At 32.4% G+C, this 17,612-nt stretch overlaps 1 protein-coding gene across 2 annotated transcripts in view; it reads left to right on the top strand.

Moving 5' to 3' along the window:
* The window catches only part of LOC102727555 (protein diaphanous homolog 2), a 687,910-nt gene that overhangs the window by 20,637 nt on the left and 649,661 nt on the right, over positions 1 to 17,612 (top strand). For both annotated transcript variants that reach the window (XM_081808540.1, XM_081808541.1), the window contains exons 6-10: positions 2,525 to 2,635; positions 8,126 to 8,244; positions 10,188 to 10,304; positions 12,825 to 12,943; positions 14,426 to 14,490. In XM_081808540.1, the coding sequence (XP_081664666.1) occupies positions 2,525 to 2,635; positions 8,126 to 8,244; positions 10,188 to 10,304; positions 12,825 to 12,943; positions 14,426 to 14,490 (531 nt within the window). The remainder of the gene's footprint in view (positions 1 to 2,524; positions 2,636 to 8,125; positions 8,245 to 10,187; positions 10,305 to 12,824; positions 12,944 to 14,425; positions 14,491 to 17,612) is intronic.

Genomic DNA, 17,612 nt, shown 5'->3' with positions numbered 1-17,612 from the left:
GTAATAATATATTCTGGCATTGAAACTAATTTTATTTTTAAAATTTAATTTTGTATTTGTAAATAATGACAACTATTTTGGTTTTGGATTGATTTTGTTTCTGTCCTCTAAAAAGGACAGTGATTATGTAGTAGCATAAAGGAATGGAGATAATTAAGATGATTTTTTTGTTCTCTGCATTAAAGTATAATAGAAATATTTTTATAAGAGAATTACTTTAGTAGCACCTTGGTGGCTCAGTCAGTTAAGCATCTACCTTTGGCTCAGGTCATGATCCGAGGGTCCTGGGATCCAGCCCCGGGTAGAGCTCCCTGTTCAGCTGGGAGTCTGCTTCTCCCTCTCCCTCTGCCCATCGCCCCCCCACTTGTATTCTCTCGCTTGCTCTCTCAAACAAATAAAGAAATAAAATCTTTAAAACAAAAAGAGTATCACTTCAGGAGAAGATTTTGGAAAATGACATGTTGGTATGAGTATTCTGCTTATCTTATTTGTAATTAGATATCTGTTAGAATTTGATAAACAATAAATAGTACATTGATAAACCAGTGCCGTTACCCGTTTAAATTACTGGCTTCAAAGTGTCTCCTAATTATTTTATACTGTAGTCAATGAATGCAACTTTTTTTTTTAGCATTCACTTATATATTTATATATCATATGTAAAGTATGTAATAGCATTGCAGCATTTATCTTATTAAATGTAAAGTTATTTTGATGTTGATACCTTCATTAATTTTATTGACTTTTACTATTTTTATCATCTCCTGATATAAATACTTTTATCTGTATAAAGGTACAATTCTAAGACTCATTAACTTGTTTCCCATGGAAATGTTCTCTTGTAGGGTATTAATACAAGCCATTAAGCTAGAATATCTTCTGGCAAAAACTCCTAGCAGATGGCAACTTTTCTCTCTATTAATTTTGGATTGGACATGTGCTTTGGCTTGTTTGGTCATGTTATGTTGTACCATTGAACAAGGATCATTCAAGCAAATGCAATGATAATATAGCCCTGGACATGTACAATATACAAACTTATATCCCAGCCTATGGAAACTATATAAAGTATTACATATTTTCTTATTGTAAATAGAAAGATTAAGTAATCTATTAAAGTATAAGTGTCATAGTAACTTATTTGAAATGTGTTTTAAGGTAATGCCCATTCTTTGGCAAGTATTTAATTCGGAGTCTAAGTGTTTCATACTGACATTTGAGCATTCATAGGTGTTGGACTACAGTGTTCAGTTGTCATTTAGATACCTAGTAATGTTAGAAACAGTTTTAGTCATCACTTTTAAAGCATGCAACTTTTGATTTTTGAGCCTGGATGTAAGGTAGATGGACAAATCTCCCTAAAAGCAGCTTAGATGCATAAGATAATAGATATAAAAAAAGGAATATACCTTTTAATCTTTTCTTTCAACTTGAAAAAATAACTATTATAATGATAGGTCTGGACAAGTCAAAATACATTTGAAATATTTTCTCTTGCTGATGTATTTTTCTCATACTAACTTTTGATTTTTTGTGTCTTCTTCTGTATATGCTTGACATCTTTACTAAATCTGGTATTTTCCAGGAGTTCCCTCGCACTCAGCTCTTTGAACACTGTACAGTATACTCATTCCATACTTTAAGAATAATCAATTTAAAGGTGCAACTCCTCACTTAACCTATTACGTAGTTGCCTTAGACTTGAGCAGCATTTCCCAAAAATACTATCAGGAATAATTTATGGATCACCTGGCAACTAGCATTTTGTTGATTCCCTTCTAGCTTGTAGTTACCAGAAAATAAGTCCCCTTTTATAATAGGGAACCTCAATATCGGATGAAAAACCAAACCTTTTTGACAGTGTCAATGTAATTAATGAATCACCTTCACTTGAAAACAAGCCCTTATATTTACTTTGTCATGTAGTGCACATTAGCATTGGTGTGACAGTGCCTTCTAGTCGATTTTAATTCACTTGCATTCAGTTTTATACACAGTAAATTAATTAATCTTAATCATGTATTTTAATACTCTCTATTTTTTGCAAGTCCATCCCAATAATAGTATGGGGACAGTATAAATCAGTGTAATAATTTCTCTAAGTTATCACTGTTCTCTGTTTAATATCAGGGTACTTTTTTTTTTTTATATTAGAAAAGTGTTTATAACCATATAGAATTGAGGCCAAGTGCACTTTGAGGACAGCTGAATATGAAAGATACATTTCATGATATTTTTAAAGGGCTCTATATGCAGATTTTTGGAACTTTAAGTTTCTCAGAGTTTAATATTCCTTCATATTATTTAGCAGATCATAGCAATACTTGACCATCCATCATATCTCCATTAGAATTATTCTGGGCATTAGAAACTTAATTTTGTTGTTTATGCTGTAAAGTCATAATCATCCATAAAATATATGTATGTATGCCTTTAGTTAATGGAAAAATAATGATCTGAATGTATTAAGTAAATATTTCCTTAATTAAAAGAATTTTTAACAAACTTTGATTTTTAATTGCAGGTGGCCTGCATGCAGTTTATAAATGCTCTTGTCACTTCACCTTATGAGCTTGATTTTAGAATACATTTAAGGAATGAATTCCTACGTTCGGGACTAAAAACAATGTTACCAGTAAGTTGAGTGTACACATTAAGTCTGCTGATGAACTTTAACATTTTTCTCTCTTTAGACAAAGTACTTGCAACAGAGTAGATAAATGTGCCTTGCTATATTTTCTTTTGTAAAGCATTAGACATTTTGCAAGCTTTTCTGTATTGCAGTAATAGCAGTCTTTATATACAACTGCTGATTCAGAATTCAGCTACTGTGTCCAGAAGTGATGTGGGTGTTTTTTGTTTTGTTTGTTTTCTTAAAGTCAAAAAGGAATTTCTTTTCTTTGAATTTGAATACTGAGAACATAAAAGACTACTGCTTTTTCTTTTTCTGTGGCTTCAATTTTCATTTAAAAGTTTTTGCTTTCCTCTTTGATAACTTAGATTGATATCATTTATATTCAGCATAAGTATCTATAGAATTTTGGTCAGTATATTCTAGATACTTAGGAATGGTATTCTTGCTACGGTGCTATAGAAACTTTTCTAAAAAACAGTTTTATTTCTTGAATGTGCATATATGTTCTAATTATGATACTGTTAAAACATTTTTGAGATAACTTTATAGGCTTGATCTGAGATAAATGAGGATACTTATTCTATAAACACAAATATAACTAATGTGACTATATTTTATTTAGTATGTTAACTGAAGAGGGATTTTGTATAAAACTATGGCATTGTTAAGAGACATGTAAAGTCTAACTAGTCTCTTCATTTAAGCTACCCAGAGCACACCTGAATAAAAAGAAGTAAAAGGCAGTAAAAAACAAAACAAAACAAAAGAAATGTCAAGTAAGCATGTATATAATACTTAGAGTAGTAGAAATACCAAAATCAGGGAAATTTCCTGGTAGGAATGAGAGTGTAGCATGCATCTGTAACTTGTGTTCTGATAGTCTTAACTGAAAGTAGTTGAAACTTACCATCATAAAATGAACCCTACAGTGAGTCTACTGAAACCCACTTTGATAAGATGTTTGATTTAGTCTATCTGGTTTTAGGAAGTTCTGTGTCAATTATACTTTGAATGGTACTTTAATCCATGACTTTAAAAAAACAGGGAATTAAGGGGCGCCTGGGTGGCTCAGTCGTTAAGCGTCTGCCTTCGGCTCGGGTCGTGATCCCAGGGTCCTGGGATCGAGCCCCGCGTCGGGCTCCCTGCTCTGCGGGAAGCCTGCTTCTCCCTCTCACATTCCCCTTGCTTGTGTTCCCTCTCTCTCTGTCAAATAAATAAATAAAATCTTTAAAAAAAAAAAAAACAACAGGGAATTGGTTGCAGTGAATCAAAGCAACGTTTTAAGTGACCCATATGGAGGTTTAATATGCAGTTAACTAGGCACATTCACTAGTTATACATTTATTCTTGTTTTGTCAGAAATCTTTCCTCATGAAATGTCTGTGGCTGTAGGTAGTTACAGATAATGTTATAATCTTGATTCTAGTGTGGCTTTTGAGTTACCTACTCATTGATTTCCGGCTTGTCCTCACTGGGGTGGTCCTCAGTTTCTGGGAGAGTATTAATGTCTTTGGACACTTGTGGCTACAGGGGCTCCTTAGCATCCTCTACTCATTTACTAAGATGCCACATATTGTGCCTTAGTTGTTGCTATTACTCTTTCATCTTTTATTTCCCTGTATCTATTTATAATTGAATATTCACTTTCTGCCTTATACTACTGAATGTTTGATCAAAAAAACTGTTACTCTCGGGCGCCTGGGTGGCTCAGTTGGTTAAGCGACTGCCTTCAGCTCAGGTCATGATCCTGGAGTCCCTGGATCGAGTCCCGCATCGGGCTCCCTGCTCGGCGGGGAGCCTGCTTCTCCCTCTGACCCTCCCCCCTCTCATGTGCTCTCTCTCTCTCAAATAAATAAATAAAATCTTTTAAAAAAAAAAAAAAACTGTTACTCTCATTTTAATTTATTTAAGTAGTCATCTTTTCAGAAAGAGAATGAATGGTAGCTCTCTTACCTTTTGCTTTTCTCTGGTATATTCTTCTTTGCTGGGTTCAGTGGTCTCATGGTATATTTGGTTACACTGACAGTGAAGATTTTGCATCCGTCATTCTATGCTCCACTTTCCCACTGGCCCTGTAGCTGTATATTAAGCCTCTTGTGGCACCATGTACTTCTTAATAAATGCATTCTTCATATATTTATCAGCTAGATTTTTCTTTAACTGTCACATCTCTTCAATCTGACCTGATTCCCAGAACTCAGTGATTCCTCAGCAAGAGAAAAGTAGGAAGTGTCATGTGTCTGCCTCCTAAAATTTTGGAATAAAACCTACAAGAATTCTCAGGGTTTTTTTTTTTTTTCTCCCTAAGACAATGGAGCAAAATATGGTTACATACAGCCCTGGTTCTCAACTAAAGAGGTTGGACATGTCCCTCTAAAGAGAATATATCAAAATCTTATTGAGGGTAAGGCAGAGATGTTTGGTTTGAAAAGAAAAAAATCTTCTGCAGGTACTTCTTATAAATAAGATGAGAATCAGAATTCAGGCAGAAAGACCCAGATTTAGAGATCCTTTCTTTAATACCATAGATTTCATGACTGATGTTGTTCTTGTAATTTTATTATCACAATTTGGAACAAAGGTCAGAATGGTCATGCATTAATGTATATTAGATGTACCTGATATGTCAATTATTATCTAATGAACTCATTGTTAAATATTTAAGCTTAAACCACTAGAATTTAGGGAGTATCAAACATCTGTATGCGTGCATTGAAGCTTAATAATATATTCATAGATGAGTTTTTAACAGGAGGAGATGCTTAATTTTCTAGACTCTATCATATTCAAAGCAGCAGATTAGGTGTGGCTAAGGCTAATACAAATTGTTTGTACATGAAAAAAAATAATTAGACCTATCTGGTTGTATGGAAGTGTTGAATCACTATATTCTACACCTGAAACTGTTACTACATTGTATGTTAACCAACTGGAATTTGAATAAAAACTTAATGATTCGGGAAGAATCATTCTTAGTATTTCAATAACTCCTGGGACCATCGTAATAATATAGTACAGTAGAACTTTCTTCATCAGTAATCAGAATCCTCAAGACAAGGACAGTTATTTTAATTATATTCTGTAAAAATTTATTTTCAAAATTCACCTATCTCAATTGATAAATTATGGTGTTTAAAGGGAGTTTATACTTCATTTATATGGAATAAATTTGCTTTAGTAATTTGGGATTAGTGAGTTGTTATATACTATACAGTGATTTTTAAATTAGTATTTGCTCTATAGGTAACTCATATTGATTTCTTGTGAAGTTTTCTCCATCTGCCTTTTATTTAGTTAAATAGATTTAGAAAATATTAGGTAATTTAGGTATGTGAAGGAACAAGATAGTAAGAAATCATGTCTGTAGGCAGCAGGCATCTTTATTTTAAAATACCAACAAACTCTTTCTTATTCTGTTGAAGACTCAATTTTGATTGCTTGACTGGTAATCAGTCATGTATTAGTAATAGAATTTCCTTTGAAGTACACCAAATTATAGAGATTTAATTATATGTTTTAGAGACTGCCAACAATGTTCCATATCCATAGAGCAATTATGTTTAAAAAAATAACTGAAACATATTTATAATATTTCACATTATTAATAGTTAATAATACTGTAATTCAGTAATGATATTCTACATTTTAAAGTATAAAACTTTAGTGATGCATTTCCATTTCCTTTTATAGGATATCATATTTGTGCTATAGAAAAACTTTTTAATTAATTAAATGTTTATTTCATTAAGAATGTATAGATATATTTTTCAAGGTTTGATATTTGAATGAAAGGAAGTTTTATATATGTGTATATGTATATATGTATATCTGTTTATTTTAATGGAGACTATTAATAAATAATAAAGGATTGCACTTATATATCTATGTTTTTATATTGTGCTATATATGTTCACATACTGTGTATATTTTATAACTAATTTGTTGTCCTAATTAAAAACAGTTAAACATTTAACCAGTTATTTTTACAGAAAATAGTTAAGCAGATTGAGTCCATGTTTTATAATGTTTTGATGCTAATTAAATGGCAGTATTTAAATTAGATTTTTCTGTTTTTCTAACATACTTAAAAGTATTCAAGTTTTGTAGTGAGCATCTAAGAAAGAACATATTGTGACAGAAGAATAAGGAAAAGTCTGTATTGTAAAATGTGTTAACAGTAGTTTCTGCAATGACCAGCATATTAGGTGTGTCTGGATTTTGCTCTTGTCTGACTGGAGTTCTTAAATCACCTGAAAATATGACCCAGCAATTATAGATAATTTTGCATTCCAATAGATTTAAAAGTGGAAAACTAGACCTAAAGCAAGTTACTAAAGAGGGAACTAAGTGTAAATACATTTATTTGTCATATATTTTATATGAAATTATATAGAAACATACTAAGTATTTTTATATGTTCTATATGTAAATTTTCAGTAAATTATTATATGAATGTTAGAAAAAATCTCGCAATTGCATAGATTTGCATTTGGCTTTAGTAATAGCCATTACATCTCCATTTATAATTGCTCTATTGAATAAAAATAGAAACAAGAAATGAATCCTATTTTGTTTTATTGACCTAATTTGAAGTACACCATGCTTGCATTTCCTTTTAGAATTCAAGCTCAGCTCTGAAATCCTAGTCCCACTTTCATTATCACCCTTGAGCATCCACAGTTGGGATTATCGATTTGGGTTTTGAAAGCTGCAACTTAATGGACACATATTAAAAGATATTCCAGGTGATATATATTAAGCCCAACAATCTCTAGTGTGGCATGCTTCCAAAGATTTTGTTCATACTATTATTTTTAAAAATTATCAGAGGTTTGTAATGCATGTGTTTATAATGTATTACAAAAACAAATCTTTGATGCCCAAGTTGGTATTTTGTGATTCGGCTAAGCAAAAATGAAAAGTGGGGGAGGAGGCTTGTCATGCAGCTTGATAAAAAATCCTGACGCCTTTTTGCTTCAAAATCACAAAATATCATTTAAAATAAAATCCTTTATACAACTTTCTATGCCATACTTGGGACTGTTGTGCTTGAATATATCCTTGCATTTATTCTTCATTAATACAATTGATCTATATTTGCATTTTTTTCGCCAGAGGCATATGTGAATGTTTTAACTGCTTGAGTTCTTTTGTGATCTTTGATTAGTGTATTTAGTCAAAAACAACAGCATTCAATTTGGGTTGTTAGCAATTAGTTCTCCCCTCCCTTTGTAAAAGTGATTGTTAATTTTTAATGTAAATAATCAAAACCTGGGGCATGAAAAAAAATGCAATGAATGCAATGAGGTTCTTTTATTTTAAAATAGGAGAATACATAGTACATTTACTTTCTCAGAAAACCCTAAGTGCCTGGGTCAATATAAAATTGCTTTTGTGTATATAAATGAATAATAGTATCTGTGCTTTATTACGAAAATATGGTGTTGTCAAACTCTTACTCATTTGTTACATTTTATGTTTATATATTAGGATCTAAAAGAAAAAGAGAATGATGAACTTGATATTCAGTTGAAAGTATTTGATGAGAACAAAGAAGATGACCTAAATGAATTATCACACCGTCTCAATGACATTCGAGCAGAAATGGAATATCCTTTTGACAAACCATAAAAATAATTTTGCATGTATTGTGAAAAAAAGGATTTGTGGTTGATTTTGTGGACCATTATTAGAATTCTTGTTTACCAGCCCAATTTATATTCATTTATTTATATTAATACCTCACTATGATGCTGTCCTTGAGATTCATGTTGAGGAATTGTCAGATTGTCCTGATGATTTACACAAACTATACTGAAATCTGCACAGTGGCTTGCTGTATTATAGATATATTCAGCTCAATAGTCTTGAATAGACAAGAACCTAAGGCATATACCTCACATAAAAGAATTTGAGGGGAAAAGTTCACTGAGTTCATAAGTAACTGTAGGTAATACACTTCTTCAGTTTATTAAAATGTACTCAAATGGTTTAGAGATACAATTCAATTCATATAAATGCCTTACTCTCAATCCAACTATTTTGGTTTCTTAGTGAAAAAAAAAGGTTTAGATGTGATAGTATCTGACTATAACAAGGCTGTCTGGTAGAAGCATTTGAGTCAAATACAACTAGTGTATAATCTTCCTCTGGCAACGATATTATATGAAATGATTTTAGATTTAAAAGATGGTTGTCACAGCATTGCTGGCCATTTTTTTCACACTCAGTAAATTTCTTACTTATGGGTTTTGGGGAGATTGGGAAATACTTCAGAAATAAAATGACCTTTGAGATGGAATTTTTCTGTTACATCTTTTTCCCTCTTCCTCCCTGCACTGCCCCCCCCCCCCAAAAAGCTGGAATATTCCTCTCCTTGAAACTTCTATAGTACTTTCTATCTGTCTTATTTATGTGCACTTCTGTGCCCCTATGAGATTGAGGGCAGAAGTTTTATGTTTCATCTTTTGCCTCCAATGCTACTATTGAAGTATCTTATACGTAAGTATTGGATAAATGTGTGTGCAGTGGCTAACTATGTTATTATTATAAGGGATCAATGCTAGTAATTTCTTATCCATCATTAGTGACTCTAGTCTACAGTCATTTCCATAATATTAAATGCTTTTTATATTAATATATATCTTGCTTCCTTGCTTTGTATAGATTTCTCTTATAATCAAACTTTACCATAACGCTATTTTGGGTTTCATTTTGTAACCACTTAAAAGACCTTATGAGACTTTAACACAACACTGTTACATGGGGTCTAAGAAATAATCCATCATATACTTAATTCTACTTCAGAGAAAATGTTGACATTTCAGATTATTTTTAGAATGTTGGATTACATTTCCTCTTCTACCTTTCTTTTACTTTGATTTTCCAGGTCCTCAGTTTTATTACAAAAGTGAATCCAGCTTTGAAATTTGTTGTCTAGTTTATTAAAAGCATCTAAACTTTTTCCACTCTTTATATATCCTAAGAAAAATGTTTCAAGTTCTATTGTCTTTACTTTCCATTTTTACTAAATAATGGAATACAAATGAATGCAGACAATAGCAATTTCACATTATTAAATATGTTATCAGTATAAAATAAAACTGATTTGTGATATTTTAGCAGTCCATAGAATGTTCCATTACCTTCTATATTATGTGGTGGTGAAAATAGAGGAGTAGTGGCTTACATGAATAATGTAGGTCCTCTATCACAGCCACGGGAAGATCAAGAGTAAACTGTTTTCTCTAATGGCACTGCTGTTCCAGTCATACTACTGTCATCTGTAATTTATAATGAATAACCGATCGCTTAAGGTTTTGATGATTAAATGGTCTTGGAAATATTCTTTAAGTCTGTTTCTCTCATTAAAAGATGAAAGGGATTCCATAGGTTAAATTTATTTATGTAAATTTTAAAATACTGGAGTTGAAGGTTTAGAAACAATAAGGGAAACAAAATGGTACGTCAGTGTTTTAAAAAATGAAGCTGCTTTTATTATGAATGGAACTTTCATTAAGGGCTTTAATTTTTTTCCTTTACTTACTTTCACTGATATGAATGAAGTGTATCATCTTCTATATAATATGTTGAAGGACACTGCTGCTGAAAATTACTTATTATCCATTCTACAACATTTTTTGCTCATCAGAAATGATTATTATGTCAGGTAAGAGGCGGTTCTGAGAGTACTAGTATTTGTGTAATTTGAATTCGATATTTAAGGAAAACTAATAAGGTAGTTCATGCTAGGTACTATATGCATATATATGTACATACATAGTGTATAAGAGTTTGATGACTTAGCATAACGTATTTTAGAAGGTGTGAATTTATTTTTAATTGGGCCAAAAGGATCTATTTATAAAACTGGATACCCCAGTGACAGGACATTTAGTAGCAAAGAACCCAACATATTTTACTGGCCTTGTGATGAATTTTCTTTGCTAGATAATGATAGCACAGAATAAGCACTGAAGTGTCTGTGGTGGAACTTTTAAGTTCATGTACATTTTATTTTTTTAAGTTCACGTCCATTTTAACAAGTTAGGTTTTACTTTTCTCCTTTCTAGTATTTATTTAATACTAGATGTGATCTTAGTTAAGAAAATAATACTAATATTTCAGCTTTATATCCAGTAATATAATTCTTTAAGATAAATGATTATGATGATAATAAAGTTAGAAGTTTCAGAGTCTAGTAACTGCAAATATATCTGAAAACCAGAAAGTTAGAGAAAGGTTTCTGAGTGACTGAAATTATCTATAAGCTGTGGTCATGATCTTATATTTAACTATTCAAGAGACTCTTAGTTGTTCTTCATACTCTAATATGCATGAAATTCTGGCAACCTAGGTTCTCTGATTTCTCAAAATTTGCTTGATTAAATGGTAAAGGCAGGCAACCATGGTCAGGTATAGTTGCAACAAAGATGACAGTTCTAAAATTATATAGAAAACTATTATAGTTCAGACTTTTACAATAATTCATGGACATCATGATGTTATAGAGACATAGAAAAGTGGTTAAAAGGCAACCCTCTCGGGTCCCCTCCCTCTTTGGGAGCTTTGTACTGTCTCTTTGCTATGGCTCAATAAACTTTGCTTTGCTACCCACCAAAAAAAAAAAAAAAAGGAAAAAAGAAGAAAAAGAAAAAATATGCTGTTTTCTTAAAGCAGAAAATTTGGTAATTAAAATGTTGTTTTCTAATGTTCTGGCAATTAAGTGGGTACTGTGCCTATGGGTACACAGTTACCTAGGGAAATAATTTTCGTGAAACCATCCATTTCTCAGTAACTTTCAATATATAAGTAGTTACTCTAATTATGACATCTTTTTCATCCTGAGAACATAGATGTGAAGTAGAAGTGTGACCAGCACTTTTATTATACTTAGAGATAATTAACATGGCCTTAAAGAGAACACTTGTGTTTTCCTTGTTTACCCAAAGAGTCATTTACTAGACTGATTATAATCCAGTATTATTTATCCTAGAACTGTTGATGACTTGAAAAAGCCTAAAATGGGTTAATGTATATTACTATTTATTCTTACTCTTGAGGCCAGCACCATGACAAAAGACATATAAGAGCAATTAGACTCTGTTTGGCTTTGTTTGCAAACTTTTAGTAGGTTGGCTAGTTATCAGCACACTAATCTTAAGGATGTTTATGTCATAATTTCTCTATGCAGTATTTCTTTCTGATGTTTCTCTGTTGAATTTACTGGCCATTGATAAATACTAAATTTTCCCTGAATTTTAATGCAAAAAGTGACTTTAAAAAATTTTTGAACTATGCAAGTAGTTATTTTTTAAGGCCAGAATTATCTTGATAGATTACAAAATTAGGATATGTTTAAAAACATTCGAACTTTGAATGAATTCAGGCTGTGGCCATGCATATTAAGTGTGTATGCTTCTATAAAATGAATCTTAAAAACGTGCATAAATAGATCATTGGAATATTGTGGGTCAGTCTAGTTTTGTAAGCTATTATAGCTAATCTTGAGTTAAAGTGTTGTAGTAAATTTAAGACATCGCCACCTAATGCCAAGATACTCATCCCTTACCGAAACTGAAAACTTGTAGAGGCTTAGAACCATTTCTATATCCATGGATATAGAACTAACAGGTCATTTGTTTTCATTAACTTTAGGAACAGTAAGTTAGTAGATAAGGTTGGTAAGTATCTTTGTACACAGGCATGAATTCCTAAAAACTAGAGTATTAAGTCACTAAGTGTTCACAATTGATTACATTATGATAGGTTTTATACTATAATGTCCAGACCATCGTTAAGTTTAGGCATAATTCTCTTAAGGGAATGCAATGGCTAGAAAGAATTCTTTTAACAGTGCTAGAAAAAGACTTAGTTCTTTTATCATGCTGAACCACTTTTTTAAAGAGTTTATGTATTTATTTACTTGAGAGAGAGAGAGGGAGAGACAGCATGAGTGAGGGGAAGGACAGAGGGAGAAGGGGAGACTCTCAAGCACACTCCGCACTGAGCATGCAGCCCCCACAAGGTGGGGGGGCATCGATTTTGTGATCCTGAGATCATGACCTGAGCCAAAATCAAGTGTCGGATGCTTAACCAACTGAGCCACCCAGGTGCCCCTGAACCACCTCTTAAGAAAATTGGCTTGTATAGGTGGAAAAGGTATTCAAGAATACTTTCTCTCTTTCAGGCCACAGTATTACAAAATAATTGAAGAGTGCGTTTCACAGATAGTGCTGCACTGCAGTGGTATGGACCCAGATTTCAAGTATAGGCAAAGATTAGACATTGATTTCACGCATCTGATAGGTATGTAATATTATCCTCAATGTCCTTTGATTGTGTTTCACTCTCTTCTGTATAATACTCACTTTTTGAAGGTAGTGCTCTCACTGAAGTTCCTTTATTAAAATCTGGTAAGTCATTGTGTCTGTGAGTACTCAATCACTATAATTGTTAATTATGTTGATCATGAGAGTTCTGCTTGTGTGGTTGAAAATATTAAGCTATTTGATAAGTTTTAATGCTCTTGAATTCAGTTTAAAATCAGTGGCGTACACACACATAGGAAAAACATGTTATTATAGATGAATGCTTTGCTCTTTAGAAACATGACTCTGAAATCCTTTGATTCAGTTTATATTGGCACCTCGGTTGTTTTATAGAAATTACATGTGCAATAGATATTAGTGTTCAAGTTTGAGAAAGGAAATACAGGCTTACTTCAGTAACTTAAGACCTTTTAATTCTATCAAAGTAGATCAATTTATAATTTTTGTAGACCTTAAAGCTAGGAAAGAATTTGAGGTGATGATGTTCATCTACTTGGATCACTAAGGAAATGAACTTATATCATCCTAGACTACTAGTTAGCTGTACTTTCTGGAACAGTCTCTGAAGGATAATGTGAAACCTCTCTTGTGAAATATGCTATGTTATATGACATTACAGTTAAACAGTTTTTATACCTAATTAAAATCACTATTGCTAAGATTTGGGCATGAACTCATTTGTCTTGTCTTTAAAGGAAGAAAACAACAGCTGTGGAATGCCAGTTATATATTATTGTTCACTCCATAGCACAAGGCAGACTCACAGTAATATTCAAAGATGAATTCCTTATTATTATTATGTATTATTTTCTGATTTTAAAACCAATGCTCGTTTATTCCAAGCAATCTAGAGGCTTATGTAAGTGACAGAATAAACCACCAATCTCACTTTTCAGCTCAGTACATTCCACCACCATTACTCACTTTTTGGCTAAGTACATTTTCTTATATCTTGTTTTTTTTTTTTTTAATCTCTCTATATGCTGATTTTTAATGGAGTTTTATAGTATGAAAATTTTTTCATGTTACCCTTCAAAATGTGACTTTGAATGTCTGTATAATATTCCATTTTATGGAATATCATAACCATCTTGACCAGTCCTTTCTTATTGTACATCTAGATTGTTTTCAGGTTTTTGCAATTATAAATGAATCTGCTATGAACATTCTTTGCATAAATGTTTGCCTTTTTCTTGCCATTTCCTTAGGATTGATTCCTGTAATTGAGGATATGATTTTTGAAAGGCCATATGCTTTTCAGAAAGTGTACATCAATTTACCTTCCCTAAGAATTAATGTGAATGCTGGCTTCCATGCAAATTTGATAATAAGTTTGATAAACTCATTAGTTTATTTCATATTTTGTTGAGAATGTTACATAGAATTACAGGCTGGCAGTCATCTTTTGCCCAGAGATCTGATGCAATAATTTCTAATCATTTTTTGTCAATCTTAATAGATTCTTGTGTGAACAAGGCAAAAGTTGAAGAAAGTGAACAAAAAGCAGTGGAATTTTCAAAGAAGGTAAGGCTTATGTTAGCCATAATTGTTAAATTAATAATTTATTTACAATATGTATTTTATCTTCTTTATGTGAGGCTTTATAAATGTTTCAGTTTTATAGTACTTCATGTTTCTGGATTAAAACAAAGCCACAGAATATTGATTTCATTCCTGATAAGATAAAGTTGCTACTGTTCCCTCCTCATGACCTTTAATTTATTATGGAAGAAAAACACTAGCTATATTCTACCAGAGTGATAAATGAAATAAAATTAGTTTATTGGAAGAATATAGTTTGAAGCAGTCAACCAAAATCTATTCCCCTCATTGCTTTCTTGCAGTTCTCACTTACAATATGTAGCTCCTTTGGAGAACTGTTAGATTTTTAGCTAGTCTAACCTATTATTGCTATTTAAAGACAGTGCTATTAAATAGCAACAGAATGACATAGTGTTTTATCTCTTTCTGTCTCTCTCTGCTTAGATTTATCTTCTTTGAATTTTATAATTACCACTTTTAAATGGTTCTGCAACTTCATGTAGGCTTGGTGGAATTTGAGGTTCCCCTTTCTTTGTATGTTAATGCCTTATGTAAATACAAATTTTATGGCTGTGTTAATTTTATTTGGATTTCAGGTTGTCTTTTCCTTGTTTCATGAAAGCATAACTACAGTTGTACTAGTTTCTACCAAAAGTTGAATTTTTTTTTCTAGATCCTATGAAGCATTAGTATAGTATTTCTCCTATTGGTGCAGGGAAAAGGATTGAAGCACAAGTCTAAAAACTCTCCAGTTTTCAGCCTTCTGACAGCAAGATAAAGTTCTTACATATTGCTGTCTCTTCAAAGTTATGACTTACCTTGGAGATTAGATAATCGCTTTTGCTATCAGTCTAGAAATTATAGAGTATTACTGAAGTTACTTCAGGGCATCTGAAGAAATGTCTTTGCTCTTTCAGTTACTAGATTAGATTTTCAGAGCTTGAGCATAAAATGTTGTGTGAAGTTGTCATTTTTATTGGTGGAAGAAAATGCATGCTTTTTAATAGACCTTTATATTTGTAATGTTCTTGTTTTAAATAGCACATTTAAAATTCCCTTTGAAAATTTTAAGAGTCTCCTTAATTCTTCACTGACACTTTGATTAGACACCACAAGACTGGCGCAAACTGTGATGATCTGTCTGGTAAAATCTGTAAGCATATATTATGGGAAATGGAGTCCTGAAATAATTTTTAAGAAAAAGCATTTCAGTGTTTAGTGCTTTATTCTCATCTCCAACGTTTAGAATGAAAACATGTATGGTCTCCCAGTGGTTATCTGAATGCCTTCTCTTATTCTGGGTGATTTTAAGAGGCTATATAAAGTAGTAAAAAATGTAGGGTGGCTAGAATGAGAAGCAGTAGTTGTAAGATCTGATCTTAGCTTTTCCACAAATTAGCTGTGACTTTAAGTAAGCCACTTACTCTCTTTGGATCTTAATTTTGTCATCATTAAAAGAAGAGGATATGTTTAGTGGCCTTGTAAAAAGTCTTCCAACCTGCTTATCTCAGACTTCTGTGATTCCTACTCTATGGGTTTATAGATTAAGACCACATTAAATTACAAGCAGAAACATTGCATGCCTCTTTTCAAATGTACAAATAAATAATTTATAGAGGAAAGTTGTACAGTTTGTATCATGCTTAAAAAATACACAGAAGAATCTAACATTGGGAGGGAGGATGGAAATAGAGAGTAAGTCTTAACATGAATAGTATAGTGCAGTTAAAACAGCATCTTCTCAGTGACCTAGGAAACATGGTTATTTACTAACTGTGGAGGATCTGGGGTGGTTTGAAATTTTTAAAGATTAGAAACAATTTGGACTAACCTCTGTGGAACATTTTCTATGAATGCAAGTAGAGAGGAATAAAAGAATTAGTTAGCATTTCATGTTTGACCCAGACACTATTGTAATCCAATTCCATTACCTGTTCTTTCTTCAGACTTGGATTGGTTTGACATTTTTTAATTTCTAAAGGTAAAATCTATGAGGATGAATATTTATTAACAGTGAAAATACTTTTTTATTGTTCCACAAACTCTAAAGACAATTCTGGAGAGTAAGATATATCAAATTTAGAAACAGAAATAATATAATTGGAAAAATATATTGCCTTCTAAAATGACTTGAAGTGACATTGATAATAAAGGGCATATATTCTATAGATGAATATAAGCAGTATTTACTCTATGTATGCAGGCTTGTTTGTTTCAGCTTGGTGCCCTGACTGAGGTTAGGGATGGGCAGGATGCAGTAAATGGATATTCACCATTGAGATGGTCTCTCCTGCTTAGCACACCATTATGAATGTATGTATGTATGTATATATGTATGTTTCAAGTTTTTCTTTAAATTCTAGTTAGTTAACATATAGTGTAATATTAGTTTGCAGTAGAATTTAGTGACTCATCACTTACATATAACACCCAGTGCTCATCACAAGTGATGCCCTCCTTAATACCCATCACCAATTTAGCCCATCGCACCCCACCTCCCCTCCAGCAACCCTCAGTTTGTTCTCCTTAGCTAAGAGTGTCTCTTATGGTTTGCCTTCCTCTCTTTTTAAATTTTCTTTCCCTTATGTTCATCTGTTTTGTTTCTTAAATTTCACATATGAGTGAAATCATACAGTATTTCCTTCTCTGACTGACTGAACTCACATAGCATAGTACACTCTAGCTCCATCCACGTCCTTGCAAGTGGCAAGATTTCATCCTTTTGATGACTAATATTCCATATATATGTGTGTGTACACTCACACCACATCTTCTTTATCCATTCATCAGTCAGTGGACATTTGGGCTGTTTCCATAATTTGGCTATTGTTGATAATGCTGTTATAAACATCTGGGTGCATGTGCCCTTTTGATTCAGTATTTGTGTATCCTTTGGGATACTAATACTTAGTAGTGCAATTGCTGGGTCGTAGGGTAGTTTGATTTTTAACTTTTTGAGGAACCTGCATACTGTTTTCCAGAGTGGCTGTACCAGCTTGGATTCCCACCAACAGTGTAAGAGGGTTCCCCTTTCTCTGCATCCTCACTACCATCTGCTATTCCCTGTGCTGTTAATTTTAGCTGTTCTGACCATTGTGAAGTGG

This window comes from Leptonychotes weddellii, chromosome X (genome assembly GCF_054177405.1).
Source record: "Leptonychotes weddellii isolate Sample4059 chromosome X, ASM5417740v2, whole genome shotgun sequence".
Classification (NCBI taxonomy): Eukaryota; Metazoa; Chordata; class Mammalia; order Carnivora; family Phocidae; genus Leptonychotes; species Leptonychotes weddellii.
The sequence above is the reverse complement of the archived record's forward strand: the minus strand, read 5'-3'. Positions and strand labels throughout refer to the sequence as shown.